Genomic DNA, 21,924 nt, shown 5'->3' with positions numbered 1-21,924 from the left:
GTATTACCATGTTTATTCGACAGTAGCGGCCGGTGATCGAAGTCCTCGGTGAGGCCAGATGCAACTAGTTTAAGTGCCTCCGATAGGAAATGTTTATTTATGATATTAATTATTGTTATATTATTAATATCATGATTACTGTATTATTATTATTATTATTATTATTATTATTATTATTATTATTATTATTAGTCTATTATTATTAGCCAACTATTGATGAAAAATAATGTCACTCACCAAATAAGCTGTTATGCTGTGAATTTCAGTGATTGTTTCAGTGTGATGAAGCAACCCACATTATGTGTTGAAAATCCCCTCCTTTCTGTTCTTTTTATTTTTTTCCCTTGACAGGAACGAACAAGGCCAACACAGAAGTTTATTTTACACCACATTACCACTTAACCATTTATGTTGCCCATACCAGGATGCAATAGAAACTCGCGTTTTAAGATTATCTGTCAGAAAAATTGTCAGCGATGTCGTAGGTATCTCGGTAGACTCTCTCTTTATTTAAAACTTCCTTTCTTTCAATATTATTTCTTCTTGAAAAAAGGACACACTAACAATGAATTAACTACACCAGCATTATTTCTCGCATTTATTTCTGTTTATATTTTCTCGAAATACATAACAACATTGGCCCAGATTCACTACTGTACTACGAAGTACAATAATACAACACCCTCGCTTAAGTCATAAACTGAGACATAAGGGGAGGGAATAGTGTGGGTCTCTGCCTGCCAAAGAGCTGGAATTTGTGTTATTTATGACCTATATAGGAAGACAAGTCACCATTGCTATTCCCACCCCACTCTACCCTTGAGGCCGGCCCATGGATGTGAGGAGTGAAACCTGACCAGGCCACGAGGCCAGACGAATTGTGCCTCGGCTACAACGTTTTAAGCGCAAGCTCAAACCCCGCGAAAATACAGGAAATTCAGAAGACAGACCCGGCACGAACGATTCTGGCCTCAGGAACAAATTTTACTGCAAAACAGGTCTATATACACCACAACCAGATCCGGCACGAGCGATTCTGGCCTCAGGAGTAAATTTTACTGCAAAACAGGTCTATATACATCACAAAGTTTTAAAATGCTTCTACAGCGATACTTCATTCAAATAACTAATACATTATATAAAAACACAAAATTTGATTTCTGTTAAGCCAAGTGACTGAGGCCCGGCCTCACTTGCCTCAGTCAATCAGCCGCCACTGTTATTCGATTCCTGACAGATGCTTTGGCATAGAACAGCTACTGTCTTCCTCCGACGAGTTTAGCGCTGGGACCTGAGGTATTCTTGCCATCGGTGCGGGGGGGTTGCAGGTAGATTCTTTTGTTGCTACAGCCAAGCCGAGCCGAGCGGAGTGGGAAGTATTAATCGTCCAAAAATATGCAGTCTTCAGTCTTCTCCCTGATGTTAGCTATGTTAATATTATATGAATTACTCATTAAATATTTCACCGTTACAAGTCATTTTTAAGGAAGCATGCTGTGGACAATTTTTGGTTTTATTCTATTGGAATTTTAGAATATTTGTGTTTGATATCGTGAAAAACAGATTCCTATAATGTCATGCGAAAATCTTTTGTTGGTGATATCTTAAAATACAAAATCAAGTAGTTATAATTCTCAAGTGAGTTCAGCAGTACAGTTTATTTAAATTGATTACTTTACAAATTTAATTCAATTCTACTAATCACTAAATTTTATAGTATGATTCTTCTTTTCATTTATATTTTTGTAGTTGTATTATGATTTTCTTTTTATTTATTTTATTGTATTTGTGTTTCTGGTGGTGTGATGGCCTTAACTTCACCAAAATAAATAATAAATAAATAAAATTTTCTACAATACTTTCCTTCTCTGATACGAATGATTGTATCTCTATCTCGCCAAAAATACGTTAGAAAACTACTGCTGTCCACACCTGTGGAGTAACGGTCAGCACGTCTGGCCGCGAAACCAGGTGGCCCGGGTTCGAATCCCGGTCGAGGCAAGTTACCTGGTTGAGATTCTTTCCGTGATTTTTCCTCAACCCTGGACTTCTACCTTTGGGGCCGCCTGAAGTCGCTAGTCTATGCCTAACGTAGAAGTACTATAACAGCGAACTGAACATGCGTGTGGAACTGTTCGTAATAAGTTGAACGGGCTATGTAACGTTCAGAGATCACTAAGGCGGCGAGCACAGGTATGTATTTATGTTGAGGGACAGCACTTTGAACAGGCATAACACTAAGAATTGTGCAAATGTGTAAAGTCTAGAAGAAATTGCTTTACATTCTATACTGTGTTTAGTTTTAGATCACAAAACGTGCATAAGTGGACTGCCGAGGATATGAGTTTAGTGACTTTGGTTGTTTTTGTATTGAAGTCCAAATGCACTGTACGAAATTGATAATTAGTTTACATTTGGTGTGTTATCTTTTTTTTTTGGGGGGGGGGGGAGCAAAATTCCAAGCAAAATGGCGTTAACTCTGGAATTTAAATGTTTTGAGAAAAAGTTGTATAGAACGTTTTAGTCTTAGTTTCACCTCTACATTACACACACAAAGCATTTACACGTAATAATGAATCACCCTGTATAATTCGATATGAAAGGTTTATTCCGCAAAGAGTTGGAGTTAATTTTTCAATTTACTTTATACTTCGTATCGAAGTAAGAAGTACTCGTAATAATTATACCACCAACAAAACCAGTTTTTAAAAATAAACTTCTCTTTCAGAAATAAATTTTGTTTCAACATTGAATAAGTTTGAATATATTTCTTTGCATCGAGTCTGATGTACTTCGTCAGATCGACTTTGATGACATCATCAATGCTTTCTCTGTGAAGAAAGTGCGAAGGAAATCTTTATAATTCCTAAGTAAGATGCATGTATTTTGATTCCAGTAATTTATTGTTTTCTGAATTGTAACATTTCATTTAAAACTAATTTAAACTAAACATGACCTGTGAAGTCCACACCTGTGGAGTAACGGTCAGCGCATCTGGCCGCGAAACCGGGTGGCCCGGGTTCGAATCCCAGTCGGGGCAAGTTACCTGGTTGAGGTTTTCTCCGGGATTTTTCCTCAACCCAATAGGAGCAAATGCTGGGTAACATTCGGTGCTGGACCCCGAACTCATTTCACCGGCATTATCACCTTCATTTCATTCAGACGCTAAATAACCTGAGATGTTGATACAGCGTCGTAAAATAACCCAATAAAATAAATAAAATAAAATGAAATAAATACTGCTCTCGTAAATTTGGCGAATGTTTTCAGTATGATTGTACTTCCTTCCAGACTGCCGCTGTCACTGTCCCCTCCAACTCCAGTACCGCGCTAGACTAGTCGGAACCGCATTCCTCTCAGCACTAAACTCCTCAGAGGATGACAGTAGTTATAACCGACCCGAAATACAGTTCTGTCAGACCGGTATGATATTTTGTTTCTTGAATATTTGCAGCACTGCTTAACCCTAGAATTCATACCGACAGTGCCGAATTTAGGCCTAGGCAACCTAGGCAGTTGTCTAGGGCAGCAATTTCCAGGGTGCGGCATTTTCTCTCTCTCTTTCTCTTCCTTTTTTCTTTCCATTCTTTTTTTTTATTTTCATTTTACAGTGAAATTTGTTTTTTAAAACACTTGTTGGTAAATCTTTTCTGAAGTTTGTTCTTGAACACCTTGTGGAAGTCGGATATTGTTTTATCGCATTGTCGTGTTCGTGGCGAGAGTAAAAGGAAAGTGTGCAGCTGCATAGTTATATTGTAATGCCGATATAACGTTATTATACTATGAAACTGCTTAAATTTAACTGCTTGATGTCTGGTAACAGTTGGCAACATTGAAAAGACAACCATATTAGCTTTTTAAGAACACATCAATAGTGAAGACGGGATTGAGCCATTAGTTACAATAAAATTGGCTAACGCTTTCAAATCCAGCGATATTATTATTATTATTATTATTATTATTATTATTATTATTATTATTATTATTATTATTATTATTTCCGTACATAACATTGTGATTTTACCTGCTTGGTGATGTCTGGTAACAGTTGGCAACATTGAAAAGACAACCATATCAGCTTTTTAGGAACACATCAATAGTGAAGACGGGATTGAGCCATTAGCTACAATTGGCTAACGCTTTCAAATCCAGCGATATTATTATTATTATTATTATTATTATTATTATTAATTTTATTATTATTATTATTAATTTTATTATTAATATTATTAATTGTTTTCTTTATTATTATTATTATTATTATTATTATTATTATTATTATTATTATTTTTATTATTATTATTTCGGTACATAACATTGTGATTTTACCTGCTTGGTGATGTTTGGCAACAGTTGACAACATTGGAAAGACAACTGTATTATCTTTTTAAGAACACATCAATAGTGAATACGGGATTGAGCCATTAGCTACAATTGGCTAACGCTTTCAAATCCAGCGATATTATTATTATTATTATTATTTATTATTATTATTATTATTATTATTATTATTATTATTATTATTATTATTTCCGTACATAACATTGTGATTTTACCTGCTTGGTGATGTCTGGTAACAGTTGGCAACATTGAAAAGACAACCATATTAGCTTTTTAGGAACACATCAATAGTGAAGACGGGATTGAGCCATTAGCTAGAATTGGCTAACGCTTTCAAATCCAGCGATATTATTATTATTATTATTATTATTAATTTTATTATTATTATTATTAATATTATTAATTGTTTTATTTATTATTATTATTATTATTATTATTTCGGTACATAACATTGTGATTTTACCTGCTTGGTGATGTTTGGCAACAGTTGACAACATTGGAAAGACAACTGTATTATCTTTTTAAGAACACATCAATAGTGAATACGGGATTGAGCCATTAGCTACAATTGGCTAACGCTTTCAAATCCAGCGATATTATTATTATTATTATTTATTTATTTATTTATTTATTTATTTATTTATTTATTTATTTATTATTTTGTTTTGCCAGAGAGGGGTGTCGTTTGCTCGTTTATAACTATAGTTTAGCTGTTATGATGATATTTTTTGATTGCATTAAATCAGTATTTTAAGATAGCTAGAGAATTGTTTGACTTAATGAAATGAAACGTGTTTTGTTGCAGAACTTGGAGGACCGGGAAAGGAAGCACGCGGTGCACAAAGAGCACCTGCACCGGGAACACCGCTACCTGAGGCGAAGGCTGGAACAGTTGAACGCGCACAACGCGCTTTCCAAGCGACGCTCTGTTTCAGAATGCAGCACCTCCACCATCTCCAGTACAAACTCCTCCTCGTCGTCGTCGGGGTCACCCTCGTCCATTTCCGAGTCAGGTAGGACTCTGCATTTCAACATCTTTGACATCTGCCTAACCGATTTTGATACCTAGCTACAAATGCAACTTCAATTGACGGCCGAGGAAGTCTGCTGTATTTTTGTACCTCATACCGTATTCTATTGTGTAACGTGTAAACTTACCACTTTCAAACGTATAATCGATAATAAGGTATTCGTATACATTAGTCGTCATACGAACAATGTTACTGTTATTGCAAGTTATCTTGAACTTCCTGAGCGGGGTCAGAGGGGCAGAGGGAAGGAAGTGCGTAACGTGGGTGGAGCCAACTGAGTTGTTTGCGCATGTTCGGCATCATAATCTCTTGTAAAAAAAACATACAACTATTTCCTTCACTGCGTACCAGTAATGTTAACATGAAGCAGCAACCACAGGGTAGTAATTATGGTGAAATGACACCACCGCGGAGAAGGAAGTAACGCTGTTATCCACAGCGGAGAAAGAGAAATTATCGCAAATATTGTTGCGAGGAGGAAAAATTAAACAAATGTTTGCTGAAACCTATTGATAAGGAATATGAGAGAGCGGCTAAATACTCTGGCAAAAATATTAGTTCCGTGAAGAGAATTAAGAATAATATTGAATTACAACCGAATGAACCTCACACTACTCCGGGAAAGAATAGGTATGTAATGTTTAGAAATTATTGCTATAATAGTTATGTACTGTACAATAGTGTGTGTAGGCCTACTGTGAGCGAAATAATGAATGACTATTGTAAGTTACTATTTTGTTATAGTTCTGCAAAACATATTATTTCATTCCAGATTTAGGACTTGTGTAAAGTTAAAGTGGACGACTTCGATCAACATGTCATTCGGGATACAATCGAAGAATTCTACCTTGTTCAGAAAGTAGTACCTACGGTTAAGAAGATAATTCCGAATGAATGATGCCATTGTCGAAGTAATAATTAATTTTGGACCAAGCGTTGAAGACGATGACGATGACGATGACGATAGCAATGATAGCGATATGGATTGTGTATAATTGTAAATTAATGTAAATTCTACAAATAAGCCTGTAAAATATTGTTATAAGAATATGTACATATCAGCTGTAGGTATGTCATGTAGGCCTATATAATATATAGACATAGCTGTAGTAACTCCGCCATTGCCGGTCCCCAGCCCGGATGAGAGAGGAGGAGTGTACACACGATTATATTTAAATACTTACTCATTACAGGTTAATTAAACCCTGCTACGAAACCATGTTCTCCTCGCAAAACCGGAGTATCGTGAGATGATGATGCCTGTATTGAACCAAGTTCTTTTGCAGTAGAGAGCCGTAAACTGAAATAACCAATGTTTTCTGAAAAGAGTCACGTTACCCGAGGGAAGGGCATCCTTGCCGTGACTTTACGTTGATGAGTACATGCCGTACCGAGCAGTTCGAAAGACAGACTTAGGGGATGTAAGGTTCAAGATAACTTGCAATAACAGTAGCTAATATGAAGTGTGTTATTATAATGCTGTAGTGACCGAAGCCCATCATGTCAGCTTCTAAGAGCGTGTGAATATGCACTCTTCTCCAAGTTATGCAGAACTGTAATCGGAACGCCGAAAATCGTAGAACTGAAGAAGATTTCTTCCCCTGACCTTGTTCTGGGTTTGTGGGCATAGGATCCTTTTATACTGTTCACTGTTAATAAGCGAGTAATGTACGCGCGTGGTCATACGAAAATGTTAGCTATTATCTGTGCTAGGGTTGCCAACTTTTTTTAAGAAAATACGGGAGATTAGGAAATCGACAAAATTTCACATAGAAAATTGACAAATTATTCCATTCAGTTACCAAAAAACTACTTTATTCTACACTTCGGTAGCTAGGCTTAAATTAAGAGTATTTTGAGACAGATTTTGTCTCGCGAAATAGTTGAATTAGACTACAGTTTGCCGCTCTTTGTTTAGATGTGCTGTGCTGCTGTTTCGAACATCTGCCCAATTATTGTTCACGAGATAAAACATCCTCTTTGTAAGAGCTGTTTGAAGGTCTCATATTGAAACTCTTTTCACATCGAATTCCCAGATTTCAGGAACATTTTAATACAAAAATCACAAATTTATCTAAAGTATCAGCTGAAATATAACCATTTAAAAGTGTTGCGTCAAAAACAACTAAAATGGTTTGGACATGCAAACACGATGACGGAAGAAGGGAAGGTTAAGCAAGTAATGGAAATGAGAGTGGAGGCAAGAAGAGGTAGGGGATGGCCAAGGATAAACTGGGAAGATACAGTGGTAAGAATAGGAAGAAAGAGAGGCAAGACATTGGCAAAAATGAAGAAAATGAGCAGGGACCGGGAATCCTGGAGAGTCTGGGCGGAGCGAGGTGAACCCAACGCCTAACGGCAAAACGGGGCGGAAGAAGAAGAAGAAGAAGAAAAGTGGTGCGCCTTTTTGTGAAGACTCTGTACATTCTATAGTGAAAATGAAACAACCGAATTGTGAAATTTGAGGCCGTTCATGAGTTTCCATCGCAATATCTCTTCTCCTCTTTTCGTAACCAACAACGTAAGATTGGTAAACTTAGAACAAAAGTCACCAGTTTTTTTTTTTAAATTTATAACATTAACATGGTTTGATTTTAAACGATTGTGCACTAAAACCCATTTTTGGCAAGCATTACCTTCTACAAAGACTGCACATTGCAATGCATCTCTTGAAAAACAAAATTCATCATATAAATCATTATCATACACGCCAAAATCAAATGTTTAGAATAAATTTGTTTGTATTATGCAAAAATAAGGAAGAAAAATGCTACAAAAGAATAATACTACGGAAACCGGGAGTTTGTTAAAAATTAGGGGTAAAATACGGGAGATTCTGGGAAATACGGGAGGGTTGGCAACCCTAATCTGTGCATTTCGAACTGGCGGCTCAGGGTCAAGCAGTGGACCGCATTTTCCACGTGTACTTACCCCAGTCTTGGACCATTCTTCTCAGCTAAAGTCAGCTGGAACAGTCGGAATTACCAGTGCTTCAGTTCAGTGATTTGTACGTGGTTTATACTTTTGTACGTCTGTACAGTTCGAAATTTACAGATAATAATATGAAATGTGTTATAAGGATAGTGAAAGAAGTTCATCATATGAGCATTTCAGGAGCATAGGTCTAAATATCCAGTCTGGTCCAATGTTACCCAACTGTAGGCATAGAAATCATAATATACTGAAGGAATTATCAACCATAGTGACTTCTTCCCATGCTTCTGTCCTGCGTTTGTGGACATAAGATCGTTTAATATTGTTCATTGATATAGTTGACGCGCGTGGTCTTGAGAACAACGTTAGCTAATGTAAAGTGTGTCATGGTGATAGTGGCCGAAGTCCATGATATCAGCATTGAAGAGCGTGTAAATATCCAAGACTGCCCCAAAGTTAGACAGAGCTGTAATCAGAACTCTAAATAGCGCCAAAAAAATCTTATACTGAAGAAGCCATCGATCATAGTGTCTTCTTCCCCTCCCTTTGCGGACGTAGGATCCTTACGTCGTACAACATTTTATCGAATATCCTTTTGAAAAGATTAACTCCATATGTAGATGAAATTATTGGGGATCATCAGTGTGGTTTTAGGCGTAATAGATCGACATTGGTCAGATTTTTTTGTATTCGACAGATATTGGAGGAAAAATGGGAGTATAAGAGTACAGTGCATCAGTTATTCATAGATTTCAAAAAGGCGTATGACTGGGTTAAGAGAGAAGTTTTATATGATATTCTTATTGAATTTGGTATTCCCAAGAAACTAGTTCCATTAAATAAAATGTGTCTTAGTGAAACTTACAGCAGAGTCCGTATAGGCCACTTTCTATCTGATGCTTTTCCAATTCACTGCTGGCTAAAGCAGGGAGATGCACTATCACCTTTACTTTTTAACTTCGCTCTAGAATATGCCATTAGGAAAGTTCAGGATAACACAGAGGGTTTGGAATTGAACGGGTTACATCAGCTTCTTGTCTATGCGGATGACGTGAATATGTTAGGAGAAAATCCACAAACGATTATGGAAAACCCGGAAATTCTACTTGAAGCAAGTAAAGCGATAGGGTTGGAAGTAAATCCCGAAAAGACAAAGTATATGATAAAATCCACACGTTTGAGATGGGTAGGACATGTAGCACGTATGTGCGAATCCAGAAATGGATATAGAGTGTTAGTTGGGAGGCCGGAGGGGAAAAGACCTTTGGGGAGGCCGAGACGTAGATGGGAAGATAATGTTAAAATGGATTTGAGGGAGGCGGGATATGATGGTAGAGACTGGATTAATCTTGCTCAGGATAGGGACCAATGGCGGGCTTATGTGAGGGCGACAATGAACCTCCGGGTTCCTTAAAAGCCAGTAAGTAAGTAAGTAAGTAAGGATCCTTATATAATGTTAATTTATAATCGATTATTCTACGCTCGTGGTCATGCGAACAGCGTTAGCTAATGTGAAGTGTGTTACAGTGACAGTGGTTCATATCCATTATATCAGCACATTTTCCCCAAAATGGAAAATCCACTGTGTAGTCAACGTTTTACAACGTTAAATGACCCGAACACAACTTATCCCGACGCATCCGAGAGCCCAAATTCAGAGAAACTCGCGGCGTTTATTCCGGCGGCCATAGCCATCGAACATCACACCTGTTACACGAGCGAGTTTACTCGACTCCACTTGCATTGCGAAAGGACAAAATTCCTTACAATCTGCAGGCTTACACCTGCGCCATTTCTTTCTCCATCCTATAGTCAGCTTTTCGAGCGCATCCCCCCCCCCGTATGTTGTACCTAAGAGGTTACGTCCATTTTCGGCTTTTCCTCTTCAACATTTTCTAGAACTCCTTCAGTGGAGCAGCGTAACCCGGAGTGAGACAAGTGCCCAACAGGCTTGGAGCTCACATATTATTAAGTTTCTCTCAGCTCCGAACTCGCTTTGCAAGGACGCGTTTTCGTGTACCTTTTAAATTTCTCCTCCCATTACCCCTCTCTTTGAATTCAGTAATTCGTCCTTACCCACAAGAGTGCCTGTTTCTAGCCCCTAACTTTTCTGCAACCGTCCACACCTGTGGAGTAACGGTTAGTACGTCTAGCCGCGAAACCAGGTGGCCCGGATTCGATTCCGGGTCGGGGCAAGTTACCTGGTTGAGGTTTTTTCTGGGGTTTTCCCTCAACCCAATATGAGCAAATGCTGGGTAACTATCGATGTTGGACCCCAGACTCATTTCACCGGCATTATCACCTTCATCTCATTCAGACGCTAAATAACCTAAGTTGTTGATAAAGCGTCGTAAAATAACCTACTAAAAAAAAATAAAAATTTCTGCAACCACCGGAGACGCAGATTTTAGTCACGGCTTAGAATTTCGTGATTGTAATGCACGCAAGCTGCGCTCCTTCACACCTGGTTAAAGACTGATTTTAAAATTTCGTCAAGGTAGAGATAACGCTTATTTCTACGCGTGCGAAATGTTTCACCCATTGCATTGTATTCAGCGCAACTTGTTCACGGTCTGGGAGGTTTTACGGGGTACTTGTTAAGATTACAAATCACATTTTAGGGCAATTGTTAGATGCCAATTCCTAAATCATGCTCTAAGTGCAATAGCTGGGAAGTGGGTTGTTAGTGTTTATTGAAGCTGCGTTGGTTTCCTGAGTTTTTTTTATTGCTGTCTTCATCAAACGTGCCATCGTAAAAGACCCTGCTGCATGTGCAACACATCGCATCCGAAATGAATAGTGTAGCCAGCTATAGCTCGCGCAAGAAACGATTACCGAAAAGCAACCAAACAGAAGCGTATGCTTCAAACCTGCCAACGCTGTATGGAAAGAAAAATCCTGCAACTTTCTCTGAGGAACAAAGCAAGGAACGAGGAGCTACGCAACCGTACCGGCATGAAAGACGTCCTAAACACCGCCGAAAGCCTGAAGTGGAAATGGTGAGGGCACGTGGTAAGGATGGACCACAGACGATGGACGCACAGACTGACATTGTGGGATCCCAAGATCTGCAGATGAAGATTGGGACGCCAGACGACTAGATGGGCCGATTTCTTCAAGAAGAAGGCAGGACCACATTGGACGAGCAGTACAAGAGACAGACAGCTATGGAGAAATCTAGAAGCCACCGTCCTCAGTGTGTAGTGTGGTGCGAATCTTACAAGTGTTTGTGTACATAGCACACTCCTTAGGATCGGCTCACCTAACGAGTGAAGTCTCCTGAGCCAAGCCCTGTCAATCAGGAGGCCCTTGCCCTTACGGGATCTAGCAGGCTAGATTTATTTATTTATTTATTTATAATGATGGCGTTGCTGTCTGTTTTGACGTTTGTATGTAGGCACGCCGAGGGGGAAGAGGTGCGGGCCGATGGAAGTACTGTCTCTTCCAAGAAGATGAACAGATGAGGACATTGCTGTGGAAATAAAGAACGTAGCAAGAGAAAAATTCGAAGCTAATTAAACGCGCAACATATGTTTAAGAATGAAATAATAATACCGTGCGATACAAGACACGTATTCACGTGCAATGGAACAAACTAAAGTCGTAATGTAACTATTACAACCAGTGTTGCCAACACATAAATCGTATCCCTGTCAGTCTAAGGGAAAGAATGCGGAAGAAAATGGGAAGGAATCAGTAGGAAATGGGAAAAAATGAGGAGGAAATGCGAAAAAATGAGGGAGAAAATTATAAAGAAAGAGAAGGAAAATGGAAAGAAATGAGGAAGAAAATGGAAAGAAATGTGGAGGAAAATGGAAGCAATGAGGAAAATGGGAAGGAATGAGGAATTGGGAAAAAATGAGGAGGAAAATGGAAAGGAATTTTGAAAATGGGAAGGAATGAGGAGGAAATGGGGGAAAAATGAGGAAAATGAGAAAGAAAGGAGAAAAATTAGAAACAAAAAGAAGAAAAAGTGTGAAGGAATGCGGAGGAAAATGGGAAGGAATGAGAAGGAAAATGTGGAAATCCGTCAGAATCCGTCAAAATTAAAAAAAAAGTTTAAGGCCCACTCAATATATCTATATACAAATAAAATCAAATATTAACGCAACTTCCTTACCAATATTGATTAAAATAATAATAATAATAATAATAATAATAATAATAATAATCCACATCATCTGCCTTTAGATCTGCAGTTGTACTGGGTTGGTCTACGCTTCCCCAAAATTTAAACAATTAAAAATGACAGTAACTAAAAAAGTCAAAAGACGATATAAATCGTAATTTCCGCCAGATAATCCGTCACCCGTCAAAGCCATTTTTTTTCCCGTCCGCTGCATTGACATTCCGTCAGTTTTGACGGAATATCCGTCCAGTTGGCAACACTGATTACAACGCAAGACTGATTCTATCGATGTCATTTCTCTTCCGAATGTACTCTTGAATATCAATCAAGTTATCTCGTGACCTTTCCTCTCGCCCGCTCTTCCTTATCGCAGTGTTTGATTCGCATTCCTTCCGTCGGTAATCCGTGCTTGCGAGACCAATACGACTGGATTCGCATGATATCTCCCGAAATGCAATTGAGACCTAACTGCGCAGTTACAAATTCACTCTTGAGCCCGATTGCAGAATTTCAGCATTGATAACATTTGAGACTCTTTGTTCTGTGTGACTAGAGGGGAGAGGAAGGTAATTGTCGTCTGTCGTATAAATCTGGACCAAGTGGGTCCACGAAATTAGATAGATGGGGGGAACCAATTGAAGAGGCCGTGCAAAACACGCCCTCCGTGGCCTTCGAAACTATCTGGCATGCAGCCAGTGTCAAGAGTTGCATAACTGGCAATGTCATGGAAATTTAAACGTGCCAGTTCCTAAATAGAATACTCGCTCTGAGGCTGATCTCACTAGCCGCAGCTTGTCAAGTGTCATCTGCTGTACGCACATTCGTGGTCTCATCGCATTTCTGTACGCAACTCGCAGCCTGAAAGGATATTAATACCTGAGCCAAACAGGCTTTACAGCAATACTTCTTTCTTAAACATGCTTCCGTAACAAATTAAAAATAGAGGCGGTTTCAAAATGGCCGTAGTTACGTTTTTGACATGTAGAGTCCTCTGAAGTTAAGTATTTAGGCATAATTTTCGATAATAATTTAAAATGGAACCAACACATTAATTACCTTTGTAATAAATTACGTAAAATAGTATATTATTTTGTTTTATTGAGGAATTACTTGTCAATAAGTTTATTACGTACAATATATTTAACTCTATTTCAATCGGTAATTATGTATGGAATTATAGGATGGGGTAGCTCATTTAAATCCAATTTCTATCCACTTTATTTATCACAGAAGAAAATAATTGAAATATGTCTTCATAAACCTATTGATTTTCCATCTCAAAATTTATTTCTAGACATTAATGTACTTAACGTAAGACAAATTTATTATATTGTATTAATAAAATTCACACATAAAAATCGAAATAATTTTCAATTGTATCCTCATAGTTATGAAACAAAAGGTATGAATTCTTTAAGATTGTTTGAACCAAAATGCAACACTGTTACAGTATTTAATCATAGTAGTAATTTAGGCCCAAGAATATATAACAAATTTATATTTAAATATCCTAATCTTGTCAATTCTAATAGTTCTAGTATTAAATTAAAAAAAATATATGTATGGATTTTATGAAAATTGAAAAATTGTAAATTTAAATTTATATACTATAATTGCACAGTAGACATAAAACATTGTATTGTATAATTATTAATTTCAATTCAGGAATCCGCCCCTGAGCACGAGTTCTACTCTTTCAGGGGCGAGCTAAAGTTTTTCTGTATATATTATATTTTATGTTACAATTATTAGCAAAATAATAAATAAATAAATTTAATAATAATTATAATCCGTAGCGTCATAGTCCTTGAAGAGCACAGACCAACCAGCCGGGTGCTGGCCTCACGTTATATACCAAAGCAGAGGTGGACGATCATCCAACAAGAATGGAGGTATCGTAAGGTTTGCACGATGATCCCCCCAGCCGTTATAGCTGGCTTTCGCAACCGGATTTTGCTACTATCGTAACTCCCCAAGTTCATCACGATGCTGGGTGGATACCGGTCCCATACACTGGCCGAAATTTTATGAGAAAATTTCTTCCCTCATGAGGACTCGAACCAGCTCGCATTCCGTAACGCGAGTGCTAGGCAGGATGCCTTAGGCCACGGCGCGGGACCATGAAAGCATTTAGTGGAACGGAAATTATACTGGTGTCATTCGACATCGGTCCCCATGGAAATGCATATATCATATGCGATGAAGTCAACAATGTGAACGAGTCTATTCGTATACACAAGGGGAGTTAGCATATACAGGGCGAACCGTAAGTAATGTCATTAATTTCAGGGGTTATTCTTTGAGATATTTCAAGCAAAATAAATATTAATACAATTTTTGCTCGTTTTTGCATTCCTGTATAGACGTTACATGCCCCCCCCTTTTTTCAGTATTAATTTTTCTGAAAAGGCGATTTAATATAATAATAATAATGATTTATTTAACCTGGCAGAGTTAAGGCCATACGGCCTTCTCTTACACTCAACCAGGAGTAAAAACTGCGTTACAAAAACACTACAAATTTACAAAGTACACTACAATTTTACACACAAAACTGAACAAGATAATAATAATAATAAAATGTAAACAAGTAAGAAGAAATCAGACATAATATATAACATAGAGAAAGAAAGAAAAAAACATAATAAAATGTGAACAGCAGGTCAAAAATACATGAGGTATACAAAGTATAAAAAAATAAGACAATTATTGATAATAATAATAATAATAATAATAATAATAATAATAATAATGATAATAATAATAAATAAGAATAGTAATAATAAAAATAATGATAATAACAATAATAATAATAACAGGCCTAATAGTAATAATAATAATAGTAGTAATAAAATAGTGCAGTACAAAGCACACAATGAATACAATATTTTTAAGTACACACAGTAAGGAAAATTATGATTGGCTTTCTTCGGAAGAAACCTGAAACATAGAGTTTTGTATCGACAGGTTCGAGGCAATATTAGCTGTAAAATTCATCCCTAGAACCAATACCAGTATTTTGATTACCAGACAACATCGAACACGTCCTTGTGTATAATAAACAACTGCATACTTTGTCCTCATCCTAGCAACTTTGCGCAGTGCCATTAAAAGGTTATCCTATTGTTAATCAGAGATACTTTTCAGTAAAATTGTTTCTTTCCTGTGGCTTCATAATGTTTCTTAGTACAATTTCAAATTAATTACCTTTAGTAAGTCCTAGTTGACGTAGTCTTTACAGATATATAACCTGTAAGTACCGATAAAGAATACTGATATTCGATACACTTCACCGCTAATAATAAAGATTGTTAGCCATTATAAGGATGAGAGTACAATTAGTTGAATTTAAGGGTACTGGGTTGACCTCTGCGGAGTTTAAGTGGTCAGACCTCGGACCTGTCACGCAGGCGGCCAGGGTTCGAGTCCCAGTCAGGAAATCCATAGTGACACTTGTGGCGGACAAGGTCGCATTTGGGGTTTTTCTCGGGGTTCTCCCGTTTTTCCCAATATTAGGCATTTACATCATTGCGTCACCATTTCTCCATTTCGTCATCATTCCATAGCATTCCCCGATCTCTGGCTGGCGACTCACGAAGGGGGCTGGCCTAGGGACGAGGGGGGTTGCCTGCTCGACACCTGGGTACGCAGCGAACCTTAGTGTAGTCAGCCGGTGTGAGTTTGGTAAGGCGCCTAGCTTGAGGGTTAGCGCAATAGACAGGTCGCAGCGCTGGGCCATAGTGCCCCCACCCGTAAATTTAATTCAATTCAAGGTACTGGGTAGGGTTGTTAACAGGAATTTCGCGTATAAATATGAATATATAAAATATTTTTTCCTCTCTATCAAACACAGACTGATGTCCTTTGCACCGTGTGGTAAATAAATGTTGGTGAGTTGCGATCTGGCCACAGAAACAAACTATCTTTCATTGTTTTAATACAAGAATGACATAAAAAAGAGTACTGAAAAAAATGATTAAATAAATTTAAAATTAATTTTATTTAACGACGCTCGCAACTACCGAGGTTATATCAACGTCGCCGGTGTGCCGGAATTTTGTCCCGCAGGAGTTCTTTTACATGCCACTAAATCTAGTGACATGAGCCTGTCGCATTTAAGCACACTTAAATGCCATCGACCTGGGCCGGGATCGATCCCGCTGAATTTGTACAGAAGTATCAAGTGTGGATACTTTTTGAAAAGCTCTTAATGAGCATTATTCAGAAATAAAAATATATGTTGCGTGTTCCATTTAAAATAAGAGAGTTGGAGTTACTTCCGGTTAAACCTGAAGTAGAAAAAACTCGGTAATACCATTATTGAGTTCTTAGTATATGGTTATCCCCACATACCAAGTTTAATGTCACTGAACCACATGCTTCAAAAGTTATTTAGGTGATGCTGGACTTTTAACTAACCTGTGGATTTGCTCGCACATGTTCTGACTAAAATTTTTCTCTACTGATTATTGCGATTCCTTGCTAACTAGTGTAAGTTCACTCTTAGCTGAGAGACTACAACGTGTTCATAATGTGTGCACACGATTCATCTGCAATACTCGTAAATTTGACCATATAACACCTTCCCTTCAGTTACTTTCATGGGTGCGTCTGAAGGAACGAAGAACAATAGATTCACTGTCTCTTCTATTTAGAATCATGCATACTTCTACTCCTAATTATCTGCTATCGCGCTTTCAATTTCTCACAACTCTTCGAAACCGGCATCAAGCACTTCTTTCTATCCCTCATCATAGAACATCGTTACACTCATCCTCCTATACTGTAGAAATACCTCGCCTCTGGAATTCGTTACCTAAAGACGTCAGGGACTGCTGGACTTTATTACAATTCAAAATTAAATTCGAAAATTTTATCTTATTTAATGCTTTTTAGGTATTGCTAGAAGTGTTGATTTGTGTTTTTTTTACTCTAGATTAAAATTGCAAGTTTCTTGTTTAGGCCTATGTTAGTTAGTTAGGATACAATTAGTTATGATACTTAATCACTCATTTAAAGTTTGTGTGACTGCAACCTGCGTATATTTTTGTGCGAGATCGTGCGTATTTGCTTGGTTTCCGCACAAAACCAATCCGCGGAAAGTGTAAAATTCCACATTCAGTATTCCCAACCTAACACACATAACAATTTCCTTCTTCTTACCGCTTAAGTGACATATTGATTTTACTGTTTTAGGCTTTTAACATATTATTTTTAGAGACGTTCAATATAGTAATAATTATAAATTGGAAACTTACCACTGCAATTTCACCTAAATTGCACTGTTAATTATTGTTTTTAAATATTTGCAAAAATTAAGTAAACTCTAAATCATTGCATAACTTTGCCGTTTGTTTTAAGTTCGCATGTATAGACTGGGGGAAAAAAAGACAGACGTATATCACGGCCTGCTGGAGTATAGTAAACACAGAAACCATTTTAAAGCAACAATGTTGAAGATAGATATTTTTGTTTTGCAAATTTTCCGTCATTGAATAGAAACCAAGATGGAGATATCATTGCAACTAATTAGAAATTCCTCTTTCAGGTATGTAATAAACGATCTTCGCACAAAATAATGTACGATACACGAGCGGTATGTTTTCTTTCAATTCTCGGAAATTAAAAAAGCTCAACTACGTTTCGCTTTTTCAAACTTTTCCTCGAACATGAAAACTTCAACATACCGGTACCGCTCTTGTAACACATATTACTATTGTGTGGCTTTACTTTGTTTATAGTGTATTTGTTCCTTTTTATTTCTATTATTGTATTTGTATTTCTGGTGGTATGGAAGAGAAGGCCTGATGGCCTTAACTACATCAGAATAAATAAATAAATAAATAAATAAATAAATAAATAAATAAATAAACGGTTACAACGGTTAAATGATGGTTTGAAAACATTGTACTAACAACAAATTAATAGTCAGCAACTATCATCTTCGCCACTACGAACGCGAAAATGGATATACGTATGCGTCTGATCAGTGGCAACGTTTCTTACTGTACTACGAACAAAGCTAATAGCTACTTTTCTTATATAGAGAATGGGCTCACGTGCGGAACACATTTTTAACGCTAGTATAGAAAACGGATGGAGATTAAAAATACACGTTACAGCACGTACATTCCAGCCTTAATTACAGCTTCTATAATTCTAAGTCATGCGAGTGCATGGAAATTTTACGTCGCAGAAATTCTTTCGGTCTTCGTACCACGAGAAAGATTAAAAAGCAAAAAAATGAGTGTAAAATCCTTTAGAAAGAAATAGTACAAGCTTAGTTGGCGAGGTGAACGATGTTCTGTAAAAATAATTGAACATAGTATATCTCTCGGGGGAGGAAAGTACACCGGAATTATCTTACTGGACATCAGAGGGTGGATAAAAAATGTAAGGGTAGACCAGGCACATCGCGTAATCTACGCATTCATCGGCACATTTAATAACTAATGTAGCACGTGGGCCTCATTAAATGAATTCTTTATAGCAGAGGAAAATCGGTGGTCACGAGCGCAGAACATACAACTTGTTAACCCGGCCACTGTGAATGCATGCTTTGAAATATCGAACATTTTCAGCGTCAGCCTGTTGTTTCGCAGCTCAAAAGTAGGAAATGAAACTTGGCCCTTCGTTTTTAATAAACACTGTTCTAACATTGTGATGATGTTTATTATTATTATTATTATTATTATTATTATTATTATTATTATTATTATTCATAGATTGTTCATAGATTTCAAAAAGGCATATGACTCGGTTAAGAGAGAAGTTTTATATGATATATTTATTGAATTTGGTATTCCCAAGAAACTAGTTCGATTAATTAAAATGTGTCTCAGTGAAACATACAGCAGAGTCCGTATAGGTCAGTTTCTGTCAGATGCGTTTCCAATTCACTGTGGGCTAAAGCAAGGAGATGCACTATCACCTTTACTTTTTAACTTTGCTCTAGAATATGCCATTAGGAAAGTCCAGGAAAACAGAGAGGATTTGGAATTGAACGGGTTACATCAGCTGCTTGTCTATGCGGATGACGTGAATTGTGTTAGGAGAAAATCCACAAACGATTAGGGAAAATGCGGGAATTTTACTTGAAGCAAGTAAAGAGACAGGTTTGGAAGTAAATACCGAAAACACAAAGTATATTATTATGTCTCGTGACCAGAATATTGTGCGAAATGGAAATATAAAATTGGACATTTATCCTTTGAAGAGGTGGAAGAATTCAAATACCTGGGAGCAACAGTAACAAATATAAATTATACTCGGGAGGGAATTAAACACAGAATAAATATGGGAAATGCCTGTTATTATTCGGTTGAGAAGCCTTTATCATCCAGTCTGCCGTCAAAAAATCTGAAAGTTAGAATTTATAAAACAGTTATATTACCGGTTGTTCTTTATGGTTGTGAAACTTGGACTCTCACTTTGAGAGAGGAACATAGATTAAGGGTGTTTGAGAATAAGGTGCTTAGGAAAATATTTGGGACTAAGAGAGATGAAGTTACAGGAGAATGGAGAAAGTTACACAACACAGAACTGTACGCATTGTATTCTTCACCTGACATAATTAGGAACATTAAATCCAGGCGTTTGAGATGGGCAGGGCATTATAAAAAACGGTATATCTTGTCTCAGTAGCAATAAAACCAAGTCCCTTCAAATGAGGGTGGAGATTATGGGAGGGTTGTAAATTTTCAGTATTCCTTTCAAAACCTTGTTATTGTACAGGCTACCGGAACTCAATTTCTTGAAAGGTAAGCTCAGTGACGGAACTACACAGTACAAAGAGAGATATTGTGTAATTTTATTTTGCGCTACAGAATTTATCAACTGGACGCTTCCGACACTGGATGGATGGACGGCACCGCTCCACTCCCCCATCGCCATAACAACACAGACGAAGTAAGACATATCTCCTTTATCTCTCTTTTCACAGTGAGACAAGATACATCACACAGTCTCTAGTACGTATGGGCGAATCCAGAAATGCATATGAGTGTTATTTGGGAGACCGGAGGCGAAAAGACCTTTAGGGAGGCCAAGACGTAGATGGGAGGATAATATTAAAATGGATTTGAGGGAGGTGGGATATGATGATAGAGACTGGATTAATCTTGTAAAGGATAGGGACCGATGGCGGGCTTATGTGAGGGCGGCAATGAACCTGCGGGTTCCTTAAAAGCCAATTGTAAGTAAGTAAATAAATGGAAATGAAGAATTGCCGGTAAATATAAATTATGTTTATTATCTGAATATTGTTTCTTAAGGCAGAGGTAGAGAATATTTATCACATCAAGTCCGAATTTAATACACCACTGCTCTACCCGTCATTCACGTCTATTATTATTATTATTATTATTATTATTAATAATGTTATTATTATTATTACTATTATTATTATTATTATTATAACGCAGTTGTCAAAAGATACAGGAGTACATAAACAGATTTTTGAATGACCATTATATTCGCAGCGCAATGTGAGATTTAACAAAATGGTTGTAGTTTCCAACAATTTATCATAGGTTAGAATCTAAATGCAACCAAGCTTTCTATTAACACAGTTTGTATCAGTCTATAGCAAATTCGACAGTTATTTTGAGAGATTCAAAATCGCAACGAATTATAGTTCCAGCTGTGTATGCCAGGAGTCATAAACTGTTAAGCAATTGTTATTTAATGTCCTGAATTTAAAACAAAACATTTTTAATTAATTTGCATGCTAGATTTATATAACATTAAGTGAACTACACCAATTGCACGTTTTGGAAAAATAAATATGTTATAACGATTTCATACGGAACGTCAATTACAAGGTGCAATCAATATATTCCGAACTGCGCTTGTATTTATTGTACCGTTAAACATACATGCGCATTCCACTGAAGATCATTGCTTCCATGCCTGTTGAGTCAATCAAACAGCGTCAAACTGTCTTTAAGAATTGAGATTCTACACGTGATTTTGTACAAATATGTCACGAATTTATTTCGATTTTTCTTGGAGTCTCTCCAAATACGCCTCATGGCTAGTCTTCTTCTCTGCCTTTCAAGTAACGCATTTAGTATAGATTGCAGGCGTTTGCCTGATTCAAGATAACTTCTCCATTAACTGTGTCCTGTGTGCTGCCTACATTCAGGGCAGTCCTGAAACTTATTGATTGCCCCTTGTATATTCACAATTGTGAATGTGTATTTCGCTTTACTTGAACGTTTTGATGTAGAATTACGTCTATCCGATCGTTCCTGAGAGGTCACATTTCGGCGTTGGATGTAACGAAAATGTGTAACAGAGAAACATCGTTGTGACCGAGTTGGACCAAGTGGAAACTGCGAACACCGTATACAATTAGAGATAGGAACCCAATGGTCAGAAATCAATTGTTCACCAAGTACGATAAACTTCGGTCTTTATATTACCCCATATATAAAATCTAATGACTAGATCAGGTGACTTAGCAGACGAGGATAATGGACCACCACG

General features: G+C 37.3%; 1 protein-coding gene across 1 annotated transcript in view; it reads left to right on the top strand.

Moving 5' to 3' along the window:
• Nucleotides 1-21,924, top strand: part of LOC138715523 (max-interacting protein 1-like) — a 258,359-nt gene that overhangs the window by 114,269 nt on the left and 122,166 nt on the right. The window contains exon 2 of the mRNA XM_069848588.1: nt 5,147-5,354. Coding sequence (XP_069704689.1) covers nt 5,147-5,354 — 208 coding nt within the window. The remainder of the gene's footprint in view (nt 1-5,146; nt 5,355-21,924) is intronic.

The sequence above is a fragment of the Periplaneta americana genome, chromosome 1, assembly GCF_040183065.1.
Source record: "Periplaneta americana isolate PAMFEO1 chromosome 1, P.americana_PAMFEO1_priV1, whole genome shotgun sequence".
In the NCBI taxonomy this organism is placed as follows: domain Eukaryota; kingdom Metazoa; phylum Arthropoda; class Insecta; order Blattodea; family Blattidae; genus Periplaneta; species Periplaneta americana.
The sequence above is the reverse complement of the archived record's forward strand: the minus strand, read 5'-3'. Positions and strand labels throughout refer to the sequence as shown.